Raw genomic sequence first — 20,939 nt, 5'->3', positions numbered from 1 at the left:
GAGGATGATTATAGAGAGAGGAGAAGGGATGAAGAAATCGGCTAGGGTTCCTTTAGTGACAAGGGTGCCAATTTCCATGACCCCTAGGGTCTATTTATACTTGTAAGGCTCCTAGGGTTTCACCCTTAAACCCTAATTGGATAACTTAGGCCCTAAGCAATCCAATACCCTAATGCTAAGCCTTGGACGAATTCTAGGTCTATCCAAAGCCCCTAAAACGTCCACCCCTTATCCATAATGGATTATAGCCTAAAGTACAACTATCATACACTTGACAGTTTATTCCCTTCTATTTAATTAATCTCTTTAAGTCACCAAATTAATTCCTAATTAATTTATGACTTATATTAATCAAATAACAATATTAATATTCCATATAATATTTCTTCTCTCATTGTAAATCATCCTATCAAGTTGCTATGGTGAAGGCAACCCAAAAAGACCATGCTTAATCAAGTCAAGTACTTACCAAATATAGTTGCATCCTTAGACACTATTCCAACAGTCTCCCACTTAGATAAGTCTAGTAACTATATATACTGATTAGCAATCGTAGCTCTCAAAGACGCTGTCAAACTCTGATCTTATCAATCTTGTCCTTTACATAAGGGATCGTACAGTCCTCTGTTTAGATATCATGCTGACAATTCTATGGAACCTATTTGTCTCACAATTGGTTTCTCGATCTCAGATTTATTTGACATAGAACTTAATCAAACACATCAATTCAGTTCTGACCGGGCCCGGCACATAAGTCAAATCAAATCATCGAGCGGCCGAGATATCGCTTTTACCCTCTTACGACAAAAGTAACAGATAACTTCGACTTATATACATTTACTTATTCATTAATCAACTATACACAACAATACATTTTATAACATCAAGTTACTGATGCGGTTTCGCATTATCAATATATAACCAATTAACAAATAAAAAATCATATATCTAGGTTTTAAGACCATATGATATTATCGTCTTGCGATCACCCTTTTATCACATTCCATAAGGTGATCCCAGCAAGCGCGGGTTTGTTCCAATGCTCAAAACTAGTTCATAAGCACTCATGAACGTTGCAGAAAACTTTTGCTATGTCTAATACCATTTAGACAATCTACACACCAATTCATGACATTCTTCATTCATACCTACTTCCAACATATGAACGATTCTGGATAATTTGAATAATTCGATTATTCTTAATAAACTCAATTATTCTGGAAGTCAAAACATGCAAAGTGAAACAATAGTTAAACAATTAACATAAGACGAAACATTACTCATCAATAATACTCTTTTATTTAGTCATCAAACGTTAATTACATTTATCTATTATATGGTTCTAATACTATCTAATCTATACTAATATCATCCTTTAGCCCAATACTCCTAGCATGCTGCAAGTGCTTAACCCTGCTCAGTCCCTTCGTAAACGGATCTGTTGGGTTATCTTCTGATGATATCCTCTTCACCACGAGATGTCCTTCTTCTACACAATGTCTTATAAAGTGATATTTTCTGTTGATATGTCGAGATCTACCATGATCCCTCGGTTCCTCGGTCAAGGCAACCGCTCCTTCATTATCACAGAAAATCTCCATGGGCTCCTTTATGGTAGGTACAACTCCAAGATCACCAATGAAGTTCTTTAACCATGTTGCCTCTTTCGACACTTCACTCGTTGCGATGTACTCTGATTCGCACATTGAATCAACTACGGTTTCCTGCTTGGAACTTTTCCAAGTTACTACTCCTCCATTCAGGGTAAAGACCCAGCCCGACTGTGAACGGTAGTTGTCCCTGTCAGTCTGAAAGTTGGCGTCACTATACCCTCGCACCTTCAAGTCATCACTCCCTCCGAGGACTAAAAACCATTCTTTGGTCCTCCGAAGGTACTTAAGGATATTCTTCACCACAATCCAATGGGCTCTGCCAGGGTTCCCTTGATATCTACTAACCATGCTCAAAGCAAAGGCTACATCAGGGCAAGTACAAGTCATAGAATACATGATTGAGCCAACTGCGGAAGCGTATGGTACTCGGCTCATTTATGCTATTTCAGCTTCGATACTCGGACTTTGAGTCTTACTCAACTTGGCATTATATTGTATCGGTAATTCTCCCTTCTTCGAGTTTCCCATACTAAAACGTTTTAGTACCTTTTCTAAGTAAGTGTTCTGACTAAGTCCTATTAATCTCTTACATTGTTCTCTCACTATCCTTATTCCCAGAATATAGGAAGCCTCTCCGAGGTCCTTCATAGCGAAGCACTTCCCGAGCCAGGACTTAACCTCCTGCAGTGTCGGGATGTCGTTTCCTATGAGCAGTATGTCATCAACATACAAAACAAGAAAGCTAACTATACTCCCACTGGCTTTGACATATACACATGATTCATCTTCACTTCATACAAATCCAAACACTTTGACTTTCTATCAAAGAAAAGATTCCATATGCGAGACGCTGGCTTAAGTCCATAAATGGACTTCTCAAGCCTACACACTCTATTTGGATGCTTCGGATCAACAAAACCCTCTGGCTGATCCATGTAAACATCCTCAGCCAACTTCCCATTAAGGAAAGCGGTTTTGACATCCATTTGCCAAATCTCATAATCATGAAATGCAGCAATCGCTAGCATCACTCTAATAGATTTTATCTTCGCAACTGGTGAGAAGGTCTCATCATAGTCAACTCCGGGAGTTTGAGTAAAGCCCTTCGCAACCAATCGCACCTTATATGTGTGTACGTTTCCATCCACGTCGGTCTTCTTCTTGAAGATCCATTTGCACCAAACGGTCTTACGTCCGGGCACATAATCAACCAAATTCCAAACTTGGTTGTAATACATGGACTGGATCTCGTTGTCCATTGCCTCTTTCCATTTCGCAGACTCCAGGCCTGCCATGGCTTCGTTATAGCTATTAGGTTCATCTAGATTTATTAGTGTACCATCACTAATATACGTGTCCCCTTCGGTAGTAATATGAAAACCATAAAACTGGGGTTGAACTCTAACTCTTTCGGAACGTCTAAGAGGTAAGGACTCGTCAATCGGTTCAACCCGAATTTCTTCCTGGGTTGAGGGCCAGTGGTAGAGGTTCCTTCATCTATTGACTCTTAAATCTCTTCAAGCTCGATTTTCCTCCCACTGTCTCCTTGGCTTATGAGTTCTCGCTCTCGAAAAACTCCTCTCCTCGCAACAAAGACAACATTGTCCTTCGGTCTATAGAATAGATATCCAAAGGATTTCTGCGGGTAGCCGATGAAAATACATCACTCACTACGAGGTTCGAGCTTGTCGTGAGTATCTCGTCTTACGAAAGCCTCACAACCCCAAACCTTGATATGTGCTAACGAGGGAGCTTTCCCTGTCCACATCTCGTGAGGTGTTTTGGCAACCTTCTTAGTAGGGACTCGGTTAAGGATATGGACGACAGTCTCTAAGGCATACCCCCAGAATGAGATAGATAGTGAAGCACGACTCATCATAGAGCGGACCATGTCTAACAAGGTTCGATTATGCCTTTCTGCCACACCATTCAATTGTGGTGTCCTAGGTGGCGTTAATTGTGAAACTATTCCACACTCTTTTAGATAGTCGTGGAATTCAAGACTTAGGTACTCTCCTCCTCGATCGGATCGAAGCATCTTGATTTTCCTGCCCAATTGATTCTCCACTTCATTCTTGAATTCTCTGAACTTTTCAAACGTTTCTGACTTTTTCTTGATTAAGTAGATATACCCATATCTACTATAGTCATCGGTAAAAGTCACATACAAGCGGTTCCTATCCTTTATGGTGGATCTAAAGGGTCCACATACATCGGTATGTATTAGGTCCAATAAACCCTCACCCCTTTCACATGCGCTAGTGAAGGGTGACTTGGTTATCGTTCCATGTAAACAAGATTCGCACGTGTCATCTTCCCTAAGGTCGAGTGACTCCAACACTCCATCCTTTTGGAGTTGGGCTATGCACTTCTTGTTGACATGTCCAAGACGACAATGCCACAAGGATGCTCTATCCATACTATTGGAAGAATCCATGCATAAAACATCATTTCCTAGGTTATCTACAATCATAACAGTTTCATAAATTCCATTACATGGTATTGCTTCAACGTATAAGACACCATTTAGATAAGCACAAATAGAACCATTCTCATTATTAAAAGAAAATCTAAATCCTTGTCTAAACAAACCATGAAATGAAATGATGTTTCTTGCCATTTCTGGCAAATAGTAACAATTGTTCAAATCTAAACATAAACCATTCCTAAGCACTAGAGAATACACTCCAATCTTGGTCACAGGCAACGATCTTCTGTTCCCCATGATTAGATTTATTCTTCCACGCTCCACATCCCTATTTCTTCTTAGTCCTTGCAATTCAGAACAAATGTCGTAACCACCCAGTATCGAGGACCCAAGAAATAGCATGAGATGAATCATTAGATTTAATTGTATATATACATGCGAAAGACGGCTTGATCTTTGCTTCCTTGATAGCTTATAGGTACTCTGGGCAGCTTCTCTTCCAATGCCCTATTTTGTGGCAATGGTGGCACTCTGCCTCCTTTGGGTTAGGGTTAGGCTTAGCGGGATCAACTTTGGTCCCATTAGAGGTGGCTCTTAGACGGAGCCTTCCTCTTCTTGCCTCTTCCTTGCCCAATGGCCAAAACAGGAGCAGCGGGTGGATTGGCAGTGGGTGCAACAGACTTGTCCTTGAGGTTGCTCTCAGCAACCCTAAGGAGACCTTGGAGCTTACTTAGGGTGACCTCTTCTTTGTTCATGTGGTAGGTCATCCTAAATTGGTTGTAACACGGAGGCAAGGAGTGAAGCACCATGTCGATTGCCAAGTCTTCCCCACAGTCAACATTCAACATGCAAAGACGATCGACATACCTTTGCATCTTTTGCAGGTGCATGGTTAGAGATTCACCATGACCCATTTTAGCGGAGATCATGTTACTGAAGATCGTGTAACGTTCCTGCCTCGCATTTTGGTGGTATCTCACCAATAAGTCTTGGTGCATTTCGTACGGATACATGTCCTCGTATGACTTTTGGAATTCGGAGTTCATAGTGGCTATCATGATACAATGAACCTTCGTTGCATCACACTCATGAGTTTCGAAAGCGGTGATTTCAGCCGGAGTAGCGATTTCAGGATTGATCTTCTCGAGATTCTCATCAAGAAAATACTCCTTGTCCTCGTGGCGAGCAATCGTGCGAATGTATCTTATCCATTCGCTAAAGTTCGTCCCATCGAAAGTCACCTTTTGGCAAAGGCTCATCAATGTGAACGAGCTAGCAGCAGCGTTGTTCGCGTTCGACATCCACAAATAGAAAGGACAAAGATAAATTAGAATTTGAATCCCTAAATATTACCCAAGAAAAATTAGGGATAGGATCCAACAACAATATTTACATATTAGAAAAGGGATTCCGTAATCTAACATGCAAACAATTTGAAGGTAAGTGAATGATGATTCACTAATTCTCCACCATAAGACATAACTTTAACTCTAAGTGTATTGAGAATTCCTAGGTTTAGATGAGATTCATTGAAACTTTTCAATGGCATGTTTAAATCTCGATATGCCCCTCTCGTTTGTGACTGGGATACCGAGGATCACAAAGTGGGTGTGAATTACTATGCAAATTCACATGGTGCCTTCATTGTAACAATCACCTATTCGATGTGTCGGTAAGCCACACACGCTCCATCGAACTATGATAAACAATGAATCACCCTTTGCCACCTTTTCTTAGATCCAATTAGTGTGCCGGTAAACCACACACGCTCCACTAACTTCTTAACAAGGGTGCAAAGTGTAATTTCATGGGATTGCATCAATTCACTTTTCCTAAAGTAACTAGGATTGGAATTTTTTGAAAAACATGTAGTTACTTTGTATTTCATATGATACTTTTAATGAGGAGATGAGGTTGCCCTATCCTACCCGTTCGACTAACGACCCTCCACCGATCAAGAAAGCGGTGGGTGTGAGTGTACACCCATTAAGCGCCATTTTATAGGCAGCAACCTTATACCCACCTTATAGACCGGCTTCGTCAATGAGGCCTACTAACGGTAAGACTAGCATTATAATTATACATCCATACATACATACATACATACATACATACATACATACATACATACATACATACATATATATATATATATATATTAATCTTGTAATATTATATTAGTATGAGGTTGAATTTTAAACTTGTAAAATTCTAAGGTTTGAAATTTAAATTGTCTAAATTAAACTTTTAATCAAAAAACATAAATTTCAAAACTTGAGGGCAGGTTTTAAACTTTTCAAAACATAGGGGATCAAATAACAAATAATCTAAATTAACATTTAATCACATAATTATCCATATTTGATTTATTTAATTATTTCTTGCAAAACAATTTACCAATTTAATTAAAATAATTAATCAATTATCACATAAGGAAACTAATATTTAATTAATTGATAAATATCTTCAATTAGGTCAAGAATATACTCAAATATATCTTAAAATCGGATTTATATTGACGTAATATGATTAAGGTAAGTATCCAAAGGATAAAGAACAAGAAATCCTGAAATTAGCTCTTTCTGACGCTCGAACTCGCCGGGTACCACAATGGACTCGTCGAGTTGAGGCCTACTCGCCGAGTTCATCAGGCAGGATCACAAAATTCGAATTTTGCAAGCTCAAACAAGCAACCAATGCATCAATTCAATAGAAACCAATCTAGGCTTTGATACCACGAATGGGTTTTGGCCATATGAACATTCCTATGTGCACATACAAACCCTAATGCTTGGATCTAGGTTTCTCTAATTGAACATGCATTGAATCCAAGACTTTTGAACATTAGATCTAGGTAATAACATAAGAAAAATAGATCTAGAAGATTACCTTAAGTTGTTTGCTTGAATCTTCTTGTCCTTGGAGCTTAGAGTCACAATTATCACTCCTCTAATGGCTTACAAACACCAACTAGCAAGAGCATGATTATAGAGAGAGGAGAAGGGCGGAAGAAATCGGCCAGGGTTCCTTTAGTGACAAGGGTGCCGATTCCCATGACCCCTAGGGTCTATTTATACTTGTAAGGCTCCTAGGGTTTCACCCTTAAACCCTAATTGGATAACTTAGGCCCTAAGCAATCCAATACCCTAATGATAAGCCTTGGATGAATTCTAGGTCTATCCAAAGCCCTAAAACGTCTACCCCTTATCCATAAGGGATAATAGCCTAAAGTACAACTATCATACACTTGACAGTTTATGCCCTTCTATTTAATTAATCTCTTTAAGTCACCAAATTAATTCCTAATTAATTTATGACTTATATTAATCAAATAACAATATTATTATTCCTTATAATATTTCTTCTCTAATTGTAAATCATCCTATCAAGTTGCTATGGTGAAGACAACCCAAAAGGATCATGCTTAATCGGGTCAAGTACTTACCAAATATAGTTGCAGCCTTAGACATTATTCCAACAAAAACAAGGTAACCAAAGGCTCTGATACCACTGATGGGTTTTAGACAAACAATCCTATGTGTTCATGCAATCCTAGATTTGGATCTATGTTTTCACTATTAGATACACAACATTATGAACCCATGAAGAACCCTAGCATCCTCCTACTATTTTCGAAATTCACATAGAAAGATAGATCACATACCTCTTGTTGTTATATTGTAATAACAACTCAAATCTTCAAACCCTAAGTCTTGAAAGAAAGTACCACAAGTGTAGTACCTCTAATGGCTCACAAACACCACAAGCAAATGGAGAGGTAGAAATCGGCTCTAGGAACCCTAGGGATCAAGTGGGGACGATTTCTATGGCCTTTGGGGTCTTTATATAAGGTAGAGATTAGGGTTTAGTCCTTGTCCTTATCTAGTTGCTTGCCCACCAAGTAACCATAAGATAAGCCTTGAAAGCCCTATCCTTGGACAATTTCAAGGATCCTTATCCCTTGAATTCGTCTGCCCTATATCTAGGGTAACCATTTCCCTATTTGGCAACTATCACATAATTACAACTCAACCCCTTTAGTTTAATTAATTACACTTGATCACAAAATCAATTCCTAATTAATTATTGACCAATATTAATTAAACAAATATGATTTGTCCTTTAATATATTATTCTTATAATATATTAATAAATCATAATAACCTCTTTCTCTATTTATTTCTCCAGTCAAATTGCTTTGGTGAAGGCAACCCAAAAGGACCATGCACAACCGGGTCAAGTACTTACCAAATATGGTTACGGGCTTAGACACTAATCCAACAGTAATATGTGAACAAATATACTATGTAAAACAATGTAAGTTTGTATTTCAATGTATGATGTGTGGATTGTTGTGTTTCATTTATATACAACTGTAACGATACTATACAATGATGTCATCCGCCTCTGGACGTTTCTGCCGTTCTGGTCCGGGGTGTCACAAACTATGGTAAGGATCCAAGGCCTATAAATAGGGTGCTTATGATTTCATTCTTCTTTCTCATTTTCCTTGAAAATTTGCCTCCTTCTTTCCCCGCTCCATGGGAACGAAATTTTTAACCCTTATTAGGGTTTGTTGAATTTTGATCTTCTTCCTATTTATTTTTAATTCTCTCTTTAGTGTTTTGGTATGATACCATTAGAGGGGTTTTGGTTTGTGTCCTCTCATCAAAGCAATGTTGAAGATGATAAGATCTCAAGCATGGAGATCAATGGCTACATAAGAGGTATGTAATTATTATTTCTTTATGTTTTAGTAGGTTAACTGTAAAAGCATGAAACTTATATCCTTAGGGTACATGAGCATATAAGATTAATGTTTTGTTTCTACTCCACATGATCTTGTATTTAGATGCATAGAAAACCTAACACTTTTATGAACTCTAAACACCATCAACATTTCATCCAACCATCAACAGTTTAGGCCACCATCATTTCATGTTCACAATCCTCTTAATCCACCATAATATTTTCCATTTCATCATCACCGAACCACCATCTCACCATTGTAATCTTGTCTATATCCTACACCATCATCAACTTAACACATTTTCATCCCTCATCACTCTTCACCATCATCATCTATTCAACATCATACTGACACCACCATTAAACTCCTAGCATCATCTTAAGAAGACCGACTCAACACTACACCATTATCTTTACACATGTTTACATCATTTTTGCTAATTTTCAGCCCCCAATTGCAATACTAGAGATTGTTTCGGAGTTATGTTCATCGAGAGTTTATCACTACCTTCTTTTAGAAATCGTATTGAAAATCTGACCCTAACTACCAACCATCATTGATTAGGTTGATCCTAAAAGTTGCTTTGTCTCTACAACTATAACCCCATCCACCAACTACCGTCCTTTCTTGATTCAATTTCAGTTGGTGTTCAATTTGGGATTTTGGTTCACGCCTGATTTAGGGATTTCATGAATAATTTGAAGTTTGATTTGGGAATTTCACCATCATCGATTATGAGTTTTGTATTTTTGTTCTATATTTGAGCATAAATGGGATGGTTTTTTTTTTTATCAAACATTAAGTTTTTTTATTGTCAAATTTTGGCATCTGTTTCTGATTGAATGATACACATTTGGTGGTGAAGAAGTTGTGTGGCAGTGGTGGTGGTAGAATTGATATAGGTGGTGGTGATATTATGAGTGTGGTGTGTTGATATGATGAACTCCAGGCGCATGCTTAGCTTTTTCACCGTGGAGGGTCTCGTCCAAAAAGCATCCGAGAATTTACTCTACATAAGAATAACAAAAACTAGGTCAAACAACCATACAAAGGGTTGGACCCCAACATAGCTCTCTGATGCCTAAGTTAGATTGTGAATTTTTGGTGTTGCTTTTGTATTAAGGATATGTGTTCTCCCTAACTTCCTATTTGTTATCCTGTCTTTCGGGGGTATTTATAGGATAAATGCGGTTAGTAATGCCCATTTCTTAGACCGATATGTGAGCGGTCGCACTTCCTGTCCTTTCCTTGCTTATTTTATTTGATTTGTATTGTTTGGCATATTTTGTAGTAGTCGATTCTGATGCTTGCATACGATGCATTTGAATTAATATTTGTCAAAACAAGTAGCAATGCTTGTAGCACCGACCTCGTGAGTACTAAGTCGATAATGGGTTTCCTCGGACTACCAGCCTGGTACACCGTTAAGCCCCCAGTCTGAAGGGTAAAAGAATATTCGTAAAATATTTTTGTCATTCAGACTTTTAAATCTGTATCGGGTACTGTAAAATCCTTCACATGTTGTGCATTAAATGCCATCGCACATCATCTTGCTTGCTTTGATTATATTACTCGTAATAAATGCTTTAACCGGTCCATCTGATTATTTATCATGTAATCTTGATTGTTCTTGTAGAATATTCCTTACATGTGTCCCTTTGATTTACCGTTACTGTGACTGGTATGAGTGACGGCATGTCTACAGTAGCGTCTAAAGTGGACTGTTGCATGCTGGAGCGTTATACTCATGAATATCACATTTCTCTTGTACTTGGTTTCTAAATTTCACCTTCATATTTGTCTGTTCTTGATACCCCGCTTGGTAAGATTGGTTTCTATCTTCCACATCTTGTATGTGGGTTACAGTTACCCCTGTCTTGCTTCTTTTTAGAGGTTCTTTGTTACTATAAAGTCCATCTTGTCCAGCTATGTCTAAATGCAGTGTCAACGATTTTTCACTTTTTGATGTTTTTTGTGTTGCTCATGAGATACCTCTTCATGTCTCCTTGTTTCATTATTTTATCACTTAAAGAAGTACGGTGACTAATTTTCTTTTAGTAGTTGTCACTTTTCTCTTTCTCCAGATTTAGCTCGTTCGAATAGGAACTATAAAAGTAGGTTCTGCTGGGTGGACATACATAGCTTGTGTTTACCATTTGTTCCATGTTATGTTTCACTTGGTGATTACTCAGTATCTTTGTCTTCCAATCTTCTTGTGTTTGTGCCTTTATTTTCTCATTTCTTTGTAAAGAGAGCATTTTTTCCGGAAGTTGTACTTGCCCTGTGTCATATGAGCCCATTCTGGAAAGCCTTTGTCAACTACCAGTGTTATTTGTATGTCATGCGTGTTTATCTAAACTTTTTACTGGATTTAGCATAAGTTCCTTTCTCTTTTCTTTCCGTGGTTGTGGGTAATCTCCTGATATAAATGCTACCTCTGGGTGTCTTCTCTATACTCATTTATCATTGCATATAGGAGTAAATGCTCATTTCAACTAACGTCTTATTTGGCCGATGATATCCCTCCCAAGTCCATTGTGGTGGAAGACGTGGTTCTTGACCAAAATATGGATCGGATGACTTCGATGCCCGAATCACCCATTGCTCTTCTAGGGTTTGGGCCGAATGCTTTCTCTATCAATCAACTGTTAGACATATCTTGTCCTGTGATCAGCTTTATACAAGTTGGTTCTTTTAGCTCCGCAGGAGTTATACCCTCAGGAAGTGTCTCTTCTAGTCGAAAGCATAGGCGGGTCCTTTCACCTGATCAGTTTGAACAATTTCTCTAGGAGATTTCCCATGTGGGTGCTTAATTCATCTCTCCTTCTTTTGGTAATGTTTCCCTCATACCAACTTGTATGTAAATTAATTGTCATGCGTTACGTATTTAGATTTATGATATGGGTTGTAAATGATTATTTCATTATGTTAATTCTATTTTCCCAACTTTGTAGGTGGGTCTCCCTTCTCGTGTGTTGTTTAAGGAAGAGTTGGACGAAGCATGCTGGTTTATAGCTGGTGCTGCAAAAATTATCTCTGCCGTATTCGGATGAGATCTCAAAATTTTCAACGAGTTGTTAACCTTGCGAGACTGGTTTCTAGCTGAGGAGGTGAATTTACGTGTTGCCGAAGGCATGAAGCTTGCAAGCGAGGAAATGATGGTGAAAGCCGGAGAGATGTAAGCCGACTTGCCGATACGTCACTGGGATGCCATGGACAAGGTAGGTCCTCTAAATCAAGGAATGCTAGTCTAGGCGAAGTACGAAGCTTGTCTCCAGGAGAATGGTGTGTTGCATGCTCAACTTCTTAACAAGTCCTGATAGTGTGGGTTATGTGAGTCGGTTATGCTCTTGTGTTTGTAGCCAAGCATGAACTTGGTGTTTTGCTTGTGTTCCTAGCTAACTCTTATTTTCTGGCTTGTCTTTTTGGTACATTGATAGTTGTTGATGGTGGTTGTTTGCTATGGGGACTGTTAAATTTCTAACTCACTTAAGTAACTGGAGAATTCTTGGGAATTAATTGATTTATGTGTCTAGTAACACATTTTCCTTATTTCGACAGATGTTAGGTAGATATTTGGCATGTGTTTTGTTGGGTTAATGATAGGTGTCATGAACAACTAATATGCTTCTTGGGTAGTTTAAGTGTAATGGATATATTGATGTAGTAAGTAGACCAGGCTACACGATTAGAAGAATAAGTGTACTTTTGGGCTAAGCGAGTGGCCTATTAATTAAGTAATGATACTCCACGTATACCTAAGTATAGTCGGTGGACAAGCTATATGCTTTGAAGAATAAGTGTATTCTTGGGATAAGCGGGTATCTTATTTGTTGAGTAATGATACTTGATGTATACTTAGTCGATGGACGGAGCTACATGCTTTGCTAAATAAGTGTATTCTTGAGCTAAGCGGGTAGCCTATTAGTTGAGTAGTGACACTCGATGTATACATAGTCAGCGTACTGAGCTACATGCTTTGAAGAATAAGTGTATTCTTGGTATACGCAGGTAACCTATTTGTTATGTAATGATACTCGATGTATACATAAGTATAGTTGGAGGACACAGCTACATGTTTTGAAAAATAGGACTGGCTGAAAGTGCAAGTCGACGATGTATCTAAATGGAAAAGGAAGAAGGGGATGAGAATATGAGTGGTGGAGAGGCTCGTTTGCTTTTTAAGACTAGTGGTTGTAGGCAACTAGTTAAGGAGTGTTATCACACCCAAAAGTTGTCACCTCACATTCAATGTCACCCCATGGTGTTATAACACCAATTGAGAAAATTGACAACATGTTATAACACCCTCAATTTTCCATGTCATCATTTTTTTTATTCTTTTTCTCTTTTCAACTTATTTTTTTTCGATTTATTTAATTTGTATTTTTCCAATTTGTATATTTTTTATTTACATTAGAATATGTATAAAAAAATAAGACATGCAATTTAATTAAATCCTAAATTAGACATAACATTTAATACTAAAAATAACATTACACAAAAAACATTGAATGAAAATAACATAAAAACGATATAATAGTCATAGTCTAAATATTTCTTCTCGATCCTCACCTCATTTCGGAGCACTTACACTTTTCGTGGTCCCAAAATTTCCTCTTCATCATTTGATCTTCCTCCGCTTGCCTACGAAGGAACACCAAGTGTTGATGTTGCACTTCAACCTTTTTTTTGTTCGATTGAATTGTGTTGGTCGAACTTTTCTTTCATTTCCACCAACTCTTGTGCTATTCTTTGAGATTCCTCCACATGTCGGTGAGCGTGCTTCGGTGTGTTATACCTGGGGGCTCTTCGATGTCGTTGGGATGTCATCCATATCGGCGTTGATGTTGATGTTAGGTCGTGCATTGGAAATGTCAAACAAAATAGAATTGTGAGACTTCTTTGATTGTGCCTCTGACGATGTTTGCGCTTTAATCCATTTTGGATCTATTCTGAAAATCTCCCATATTTTTTCATACTCAAAAGTGTTCCCTATTTCGACGTGATGTTGTTCCCTCGCGGCTTTGAATACATCGAAATCATGCACACTATTTTGCTTTTGCGAAGAAAGTCTCATGAAAATCCCATTAAATTTGGTGCACCGACGACTGATTGGAGTCCACTTACTACTAAGCATATCAATATTGCGATATGGCTATTTCTTCAAAATCGTATGGCATTTTCCGAGCATGTCTTCCCGAAAATCAACTCTCTACATATCATTTTCTACATTTGGATTTTTTGAAGTCATGCACCACGCCACCGCTAACGCATACTCCTCCTCCGGTGTCCACCATAATGGAGGTTCTTCTTCACTTTCCGCGATTGCTTTCCCTTTCCCTCTACCTTTCCGACTGCCTCCTGCTTGTGTTTCAGGAATAGTTTCTTGCGATGGTTTTGTGGGTGGTGGTTGTGTGGTCGTTTGCGAAAGCATTGAAATGTTTTGTTGAAGATTTGAGTTTTGTTGCATCTAGGACGATATAAGAAATTGTATTGGGGGTGTGGCGGGATTAAAGAAATTTCCTTGAAATTGTATTTGTGGTGAGTTTGTGTTGAATATGTTCATATGAATCTCGTATTGTGCAAACCGCATTAGAACAAATGTGTTTGTGTTTGAAGGTATCTTCAAGTTTTGCCCCATAGCTTGGATCGAAAGAAAATACGGTTGAATTTTTGTGTAAAATATATATATATATATATATATATATACACGTTGAGTGGTAAGAATTGGACAAAACCTAATGGATGATTTGTGTAATTAATCTTAACATAAAAATAGTAATTTAGAAAGGGCCCTACCAGGTTCGAACTGGTGACCTCTTGATCTGCAGTCAAATGCTCTACCACTGAGCTAAGGACCCTTTCGTTCCTACAGTTACTAATTAAGATATTCTTTTTGTCGTTTAGTGGTGTAAACCTTGTTAATGTTTATATGCTTTGGTAAGTAGTACTATAACACCCTCTACATATTTATAACAGTAAAAAGAATAAAGAAAAACTACAAAAATTACATACCAAATATCCGAATATTATTCAAAGATATATTCTTTTAGTAGTTCTATATTTAAAATACATGTCTGAAAACACCATTTAAATTTTGCATTCAACACTACATATATTAAACACACAACACCAACAATCTTCTCGACCAATCCATTTGATAAAAGATAAATTCATTCGTCCATTTTATCTTTCTATGTTGTTCTTCAGAAGGGGTTCAAATTTCCATGTGAATTAGTCCAATCATGATCTTCGTTTTCAAAGAATTCCATCAAGTTTTCGTCTCCTAAATATAGGGGTGACATGCTGCCAAATTGAATCAAATCATCTTCCTCTGTAAAATTCGAGTATGATGAACTTGGTGAGATCCCAAACGACTGCCATGGAGCCGTTGGAATCTCACTTCGTTGGAAATACCCAAAACGCCCTCCTACTCCTCCTTCGCATACTTCCTACATTGTCATCATCATCACAAAAATAAAAACATGAGTTATTCTTCCAGCAACCCCTAATATATAAATTAGGTATACAGTGGCCCACTAATTGAATGTCATAACGGGCGTAGTGCCTACATTGGAACTAAAACTCAGATACGTTTTTCAAGCCTCAAACCCTAGAACCACCTAATTTCATCAAATTAACAGTTATTTCTTTTTTTGGAAAGATACCTTTGAAGATTCTAGAATCAAGTCGGGTGAGACCTGAAAGCTAGGAGGATCATTACGCTCAATCGAATAAGTTGGTTCATTTGTCTGAAAAGAAGTGAGAGGGCTTGAAATATTGCTCTCACTGCTTCCATCTCCCTTAGTTTCCGGTTCACTATTAACATAACTTGTTCTTTGCTTGTTCTTTTTCATCACACGACACAGCACGAAAGGTTCCTGAAAATTATTAACATGGTGAATACTTGTAAAATTTCCATAGTAATCAATAATTTAGGCCCGATTTCTTACGCATGACAGCAAGCATTGGACAAAGATTGCAGTTTTTTGTAACACCCTGACCTAATGATAATAGTAAATTCCAATCCAGTAGTCATGTCATGTCATATCATGTTGTGTCAGGTGTAACAAATGGGGACTTATTAAAGTGGTGTATTGTAATATTTACTTGAAAACTTGATGTCCCTTGAGAAACATCATCACATAAACGATACTCATGCATGACCCAACATGTTCGATTTCCGGTTGGGGCTCGTCCGTTATAGAAGACGAGGGTCTTGCGGTAGCCCAAAAGAGATGATTGGCAAAGGACTTTCCGGTCTTTTCCTGTGGCTTTCCAGTAACCAGCATTTGTAGCTCGATTTGTGCGAGATCCATTTGGGTATTTTCGATCACGGGGACAAAAGAAGAACCACTCCATATCGTGGTTTGGAAGGAATGATTTCTCTATAATTCACAAAAATTTAATAGTTAGTCTATATAATCAAGATTCGCCATGGATCGAACTTGTGCAATTAGATAATTACAACATTGTACTTGAATTATTTCTTATAAAGGCATCGTACTTTGAATTATTTCTTATATAGAATTGTACTTTCGGTTTTTTTTTCTCTAATTAGGACATTATACTGTAAAAGTTCTGCACAATAATAGCATCCTACTTTCATTACTTTGTATTTATATGACATTGCTATAATACATAGATTCTTTATATTATGAGTTGCAATAGAAAGAAATGAAAGTAGGATGCAATTATAAATACATCAATTAAAGTAAGTTGCTATTTCTTTCCAGTAAGACTAATTTAAATGCCCAAATGATGTAATCATAAGATCTAGCCAGCAAAAAGTAAATCATGCTTATGAAAAATTTAAAAAAAAAAAAAAAAAAAAAAAAAAAAAAAAAGGAATCTGCTTTTTCACTGAGGCAAAAAAACAAACAGTTTGAATGCATCAAATTTGTGAAACAGAAAGAGCCTACCTGGCAATTCCCATGGTTCAAACTTGTAGAAATTGATTACGGGAATAACTTCAAGTTCGATTTCAAGCCCTTGAACCTTTCGTTTCAAGTAATACCCAATCAGTTCTTCTTCTGTGGGGTGAAAACGGAACCCTGGTGGCAATGACGCCCCTCCCATTTATTCCTAAACTTGTCGACGTGCTTTAAAAAATATTACAGCTAGAACTAGTAAACAGATAGAAATAGTAGAACTAAGTACCCAAACTGCACCTGTCGAAAATCTGGAAGATCCAAAAATAAAAACTTTTCTCCACACAGAATTTCTTTTCAAGAATTCCAAATAACTTCCAAAGATTGCATTTGTTGATCAACACTCTCATTTTCCTTAGAAACTGGAGTGCTTTCTTGATCTTTTAAGCCTACTCACAGCCTCTTTTCGTCGAAATCGCCGAAAAATCTTGATTTTGATATGAAATGATCAAGTTCTAGGTAATACCGAAGCGATTAAACTGCTTAAAATTCAAGAGCGATCATATTTTGAAAATACCCAGAACGTAAACTAATTCAAAAACTTGTAAAATATATATTATTTGGGTTTAAGAGTCTTCTTTAAAGAAGATGGTATGATGAAGGGTCGATGGTTCTACAGTTTAGTGTGGGAGGTTTTATAGGCGTCAGGAGGGACAAAAATTGACTATTTAAAAAATATATTTTTTAATTATAAGAATAATTCCATAATTTTTTTTTCTAATTTTCTTTTTTATATGGGGAGTAGTTTTTTATTTTTTGGAAATTCATAACACATCATTTTGTGAATTTGATGATTATGTTATTAGTGAAACATAATCAATTGGTTATAACAAAATGATATTTTCTTTGTGAATACTCCGTCAAAAATTGTATTGTATTTCAAAATATATATTTTTACATTATAATAGTATTAAAACAATGTGTATATAATAGAAAAATAAAAGAAACCGAAAGTTGAGTTCATACCAAAACCGTTTATTCCCGCCAAAAGCGAAACACGGCAACCGTTGAGCATAAAATCACTTTTTGTTTTCTTTATTTGTTTTACAGCCAAATAATAATGATGGTGCATGGAGAATAAGATTCCAAAAGAAATATCGATGTAAAACATAACTTCTATTTTTGTTAGATGAATGTGTCCCTTATGAACTTATTATGTTTTATCACAGTTATGTTAAAACCACTATTCACATACTATATCTAATATATCTTAATTTGGGTTTATGTAAATATGTGTATGATTATCTTTTTTCATTGATAGGTTTTTGGTTCTAGGTTTTTTATTGGGCAAATTTAATAAAATACATTATCTTTATATAAAATTTCGATTTTCACACTGTATTTTTTTTTTTTTTTCAATTAAGTCAATAAATTAAAACTTATTGTAAATTTAATTATTTAACCGGATTGCTTAGGTGTTTCATAACTGTCACTTGCTGACTAAGCAAAATACTAATGTGGCAAGTAGCAGCAAAGCCAAAAAAAAAAAAAAATTGAGGGTGAGCCTAGGTCTACCCTGGTGCTAGGGTGGCTCCACCCATGGTGGCAAGTGGTTCATCATGAAGTGGTTTATCATCACATAACTGAGTAAGCAAAAAGCTGATTTGGCAAGTGGTTGATCAAAGTTAACAAACATGTGGGTTAAATTGAACCCTTACTTAGATGTGTATTCACTTTTTCTTATTTCTTATTCTTTTCATCTCTCGTAGAATCAAGATTTTGTTGGTGACTTTGGAAGGCTGTTCAAGTGGTTCAACGTCACATAGTGGTGTAAGCAAAACAAAAAAAAATATTTCCTTTAGGAGATGTTATTATGACCAATCTTTCATTGTCTTGTTCACACCATTATGATACGATGAACAACTTCATTGACCTTGGGAAGCCATTGCACAGAATCGTCATGATCATGAAACAAGAAAATAAGAAGAAATAAAAGAAAGTGAGTACATATGAACATAAGTTTTCAGTTTATCCCAAATTTTTTGTAACAACCCAAAAATCAAGGATAAAAATTTCATTTTTCAATACAGTCAAAACACATATATATTTAAATCCAAACATTTCAAAAACATGATTAATTAAACACATTCATCAGAGTTCGTCCCCAAAATCATACATTGCGGAAACACGGGTGTGTGTGATGCGATCAAGCCGGGGCCTTCCTTTCCAAACCGATGGTACTTGAAACTATAAACAAAACTGTAAGCACGAAGCTCAGTGAGTTCCCCAGAGCATACCCCACATAATCCATATAATCCACATATTCGCATAACCATATCAATCACATAGATCATATCAATCACATAAGCAACATAAGCCATGGATACAACATATAGGGATGTCGTGGGCTCGTCCCTAGGGTCTTACTCCAGGATGTCATGGCCTCCCCACATGGTCTTACACCAAAGTATCATGGGCTCTCCCATGGTCTTTAATAGGAAAGCCATGGGCTCTCCACATGGTCTTACTGTTGGGTTTTATGTACTATAACACTCCTATGGTGCACATACAATCTTAAATGCTTTGGATCTAAGTTTTCTTTAGTTATACATGCAATAAAATTTTCCAAAGCATGAAGCCTACAACTAGCATACAATTTGGCATATGAATCATAAAAGTAAGTTAGAAGATTACCTCTTGTTGTAGCTTGTTGAATTTTGGCCTTTAAGAACTTAGTACCCCAAGTGTGATGCCTCAAACGGTTCACAACACACCATGAACAAATTAAGGACTTGAAAGAGAGGTTAGGCACACCAAACATCAGCTACGTCTCATAGAATACTAGTGTGTATGATTTTTGGCTTAGTGGGTTACATATATAGTGTAGAATTCCAAGTATTAAACCCTAATCCACTTCCTTGGGCCTTAATCCAATAATCTATATGATAAGTTGTAACGCCCGTAGATCCGGGCTAGTCAATTTAGACGTAACAGGGGTCGAAAATGACTTTTCGACAAAAGATTATTTAGAACAAATAATCTTAACCAAGTTGTAGAATATGTCACAAGGTTTCCGTACATATAAAGAGCATCGAAATCGGAGTTATAACGAAGAAGTTATGACCCGTCGAAGTTTCGCAACGGAATCGGCACGGCACCGGGAAGCGTAAATAGTGATTTTACGATGGAGGACTCTTTAGCCTTAGTGATCTAAACAAAAGTCATATAATATGTTAAACCGAGAAAATCCATAAAAAGAACGCCCAAATCTGACTTCGTATGAAGAAGTTATGATTTTTCTAAGATTTGGCTTAACAGTGTACGACCCGAAACTTGAATTTTAGTTCGAGCGGTTTTTGGCTTACGTGACTTAAATGAGAGTTGAAGATCTCATTAATAGGAACTTAACAATAAAAAGACAGACAAAAACAGAGTCCGTATGAAGGAGTTACGAATTCTTCGCGATCGTTTAACAGTCTAAACGCCTCGTACTGTTAAATTTAAAATCGGTCGAGAATTAGCCGACGGAGTCAAAATTAAAGTTGTAGATATTATTTTTACCTACGTGTGGATATAAAGAACGTAAAAAACAGAGGTTGTATGTGAAAGTTACGGATTTTAGAAATCGGAAGTGTGTTGTGCGAAAATTGGTGATGTGGTACAATCTTGGCCATTGCTTTCTCCCCAAGTCTTGCCACTAGATGGTGGCATGTGGAACCAAGTTCAGTCATTTTTCACCCTATAAATAGAACCTCTCCCACCCTCATTTTCTTCACACTTTTCTCATTCTTTCTTCTCTTTACTCTCTCTCTAGAACCTCTCTCTAGCCCCGAAACCCCCCGAAAAGCCTAGGGAATCTCCCTAGCACAAGGCGGAAGCCCCTGAGTGCCCGATGGCTCCGAGAAAAAGAGCTTTTCCGCATGGGAATGCTGCTCTAAGCAAAGCCTGGTTTTCTATAAAACCCGCTGTAAGTGAGCTACGCCTACGCTATTTTTAATATAGTTTTTATTTAATTATATTAACGTTATTAAGAACATATAATAAGTAATTGGGTTATTATTATGGATTATATAAGTATTATTTAACGGTTATATAATAGTAATAATAGCTAGACTATTAATTAGTCTCGGTGAATAATAGACTAAACTCTAGTGGTAATAATACTAGGTTTCGTCGAAGGAATTTTTTTTTTCAAGATGTGAAGCACTGTCTGAGTTCGGAATCACCACCTTTTCAAGTGAGTGCATAGTTCCCTTTCATCTTACACATAGATA

The 20,939-nt window shown here is 37.0% G+C and overlaps 1 protein-coding gene and 1 non-coding gene across 2 annotated transcripts; both read right to left on the bottom strand.

The window, feature by feature from the left end:
• Positions 1-14,583: 14,583 nt before the first annotated feature.
• On the bottom strand, positions 14,584-14,655 carry TRNAC-GCA (transfer RNA cysteine (anticodon GCA)). The gene has a single exon. It is a non-coding gene; the product is annotated as a tRNA-Cys (tRNA).
• Positions 14,656-14,841: 186 nt separating this feature from the next.
• Positions 14,842-17,318, bottom strand: LOC145001141 (NAC domain-containing protein 71-like). Its single transcript, XM_078960490.1, has 4 exons — positions 16,717-17,318; positions 15,905-16,182; positions 15,463-15,675; positions 14,842-15,246 (listed from the first exon to the last, which is right to left on the bottom strand). The coding sequence occupies exons 1-4, from the start codon at positions 16,871-16,873 to the stop codon at positions 15,001-15,003; spliced, it is 894 nt and encodes a 297-aa protein (XP_078816616.1). The 5' UTR covers positions 16,874-17,318; the 3' UTR covers positions 14,842-15,000.
• Positions 17,319-20,939: the final 3,621 nt, after the last annotated feature.

This window comes from Lactuca saligna, chromosome 6 (assembly GCF_052625555.1).
Source record: "Lactuca saligna cultivar CGN05327 chromosome 6, ASM5262555v1, whole genome shotgun sequence".
In the NCBI taxonomy this organism is placed as follows: Eukaryota; Viridiplantae; Streptophyta; class Magnoliopsida; order Asterales; family Asteraceae; genus Lactuca; species Lactuca saligna.
Note: the sequence above shows the minus strand (reverse complement) of the source record. Positions and strands in the feature narration are given on the sequence as shown.

Coding starts and splice junctions, on each gene's coding strand:
- LOC145001141 (XM_078960490.1), bottom strand. CDS start 16,873: ATGGGAGGGGCGTCATTGCCACCAGGGTTCCGTTTTCACCCCACAGAA. Junction 16,183..16,716: donor TGAACCATGGGAATTGCCAG/GTAGGCTCTTTC, acceptor TGTGAATTATAG/AGAAATCATTCCTTCCAAAC. Junction 15,247..15,462: donor TGATTCTAGAATCTTCAAAG/GTATCTTTCCAA, acceptor ATGACAATGTAG/GAAGTATGCGAAGGAGGAGT.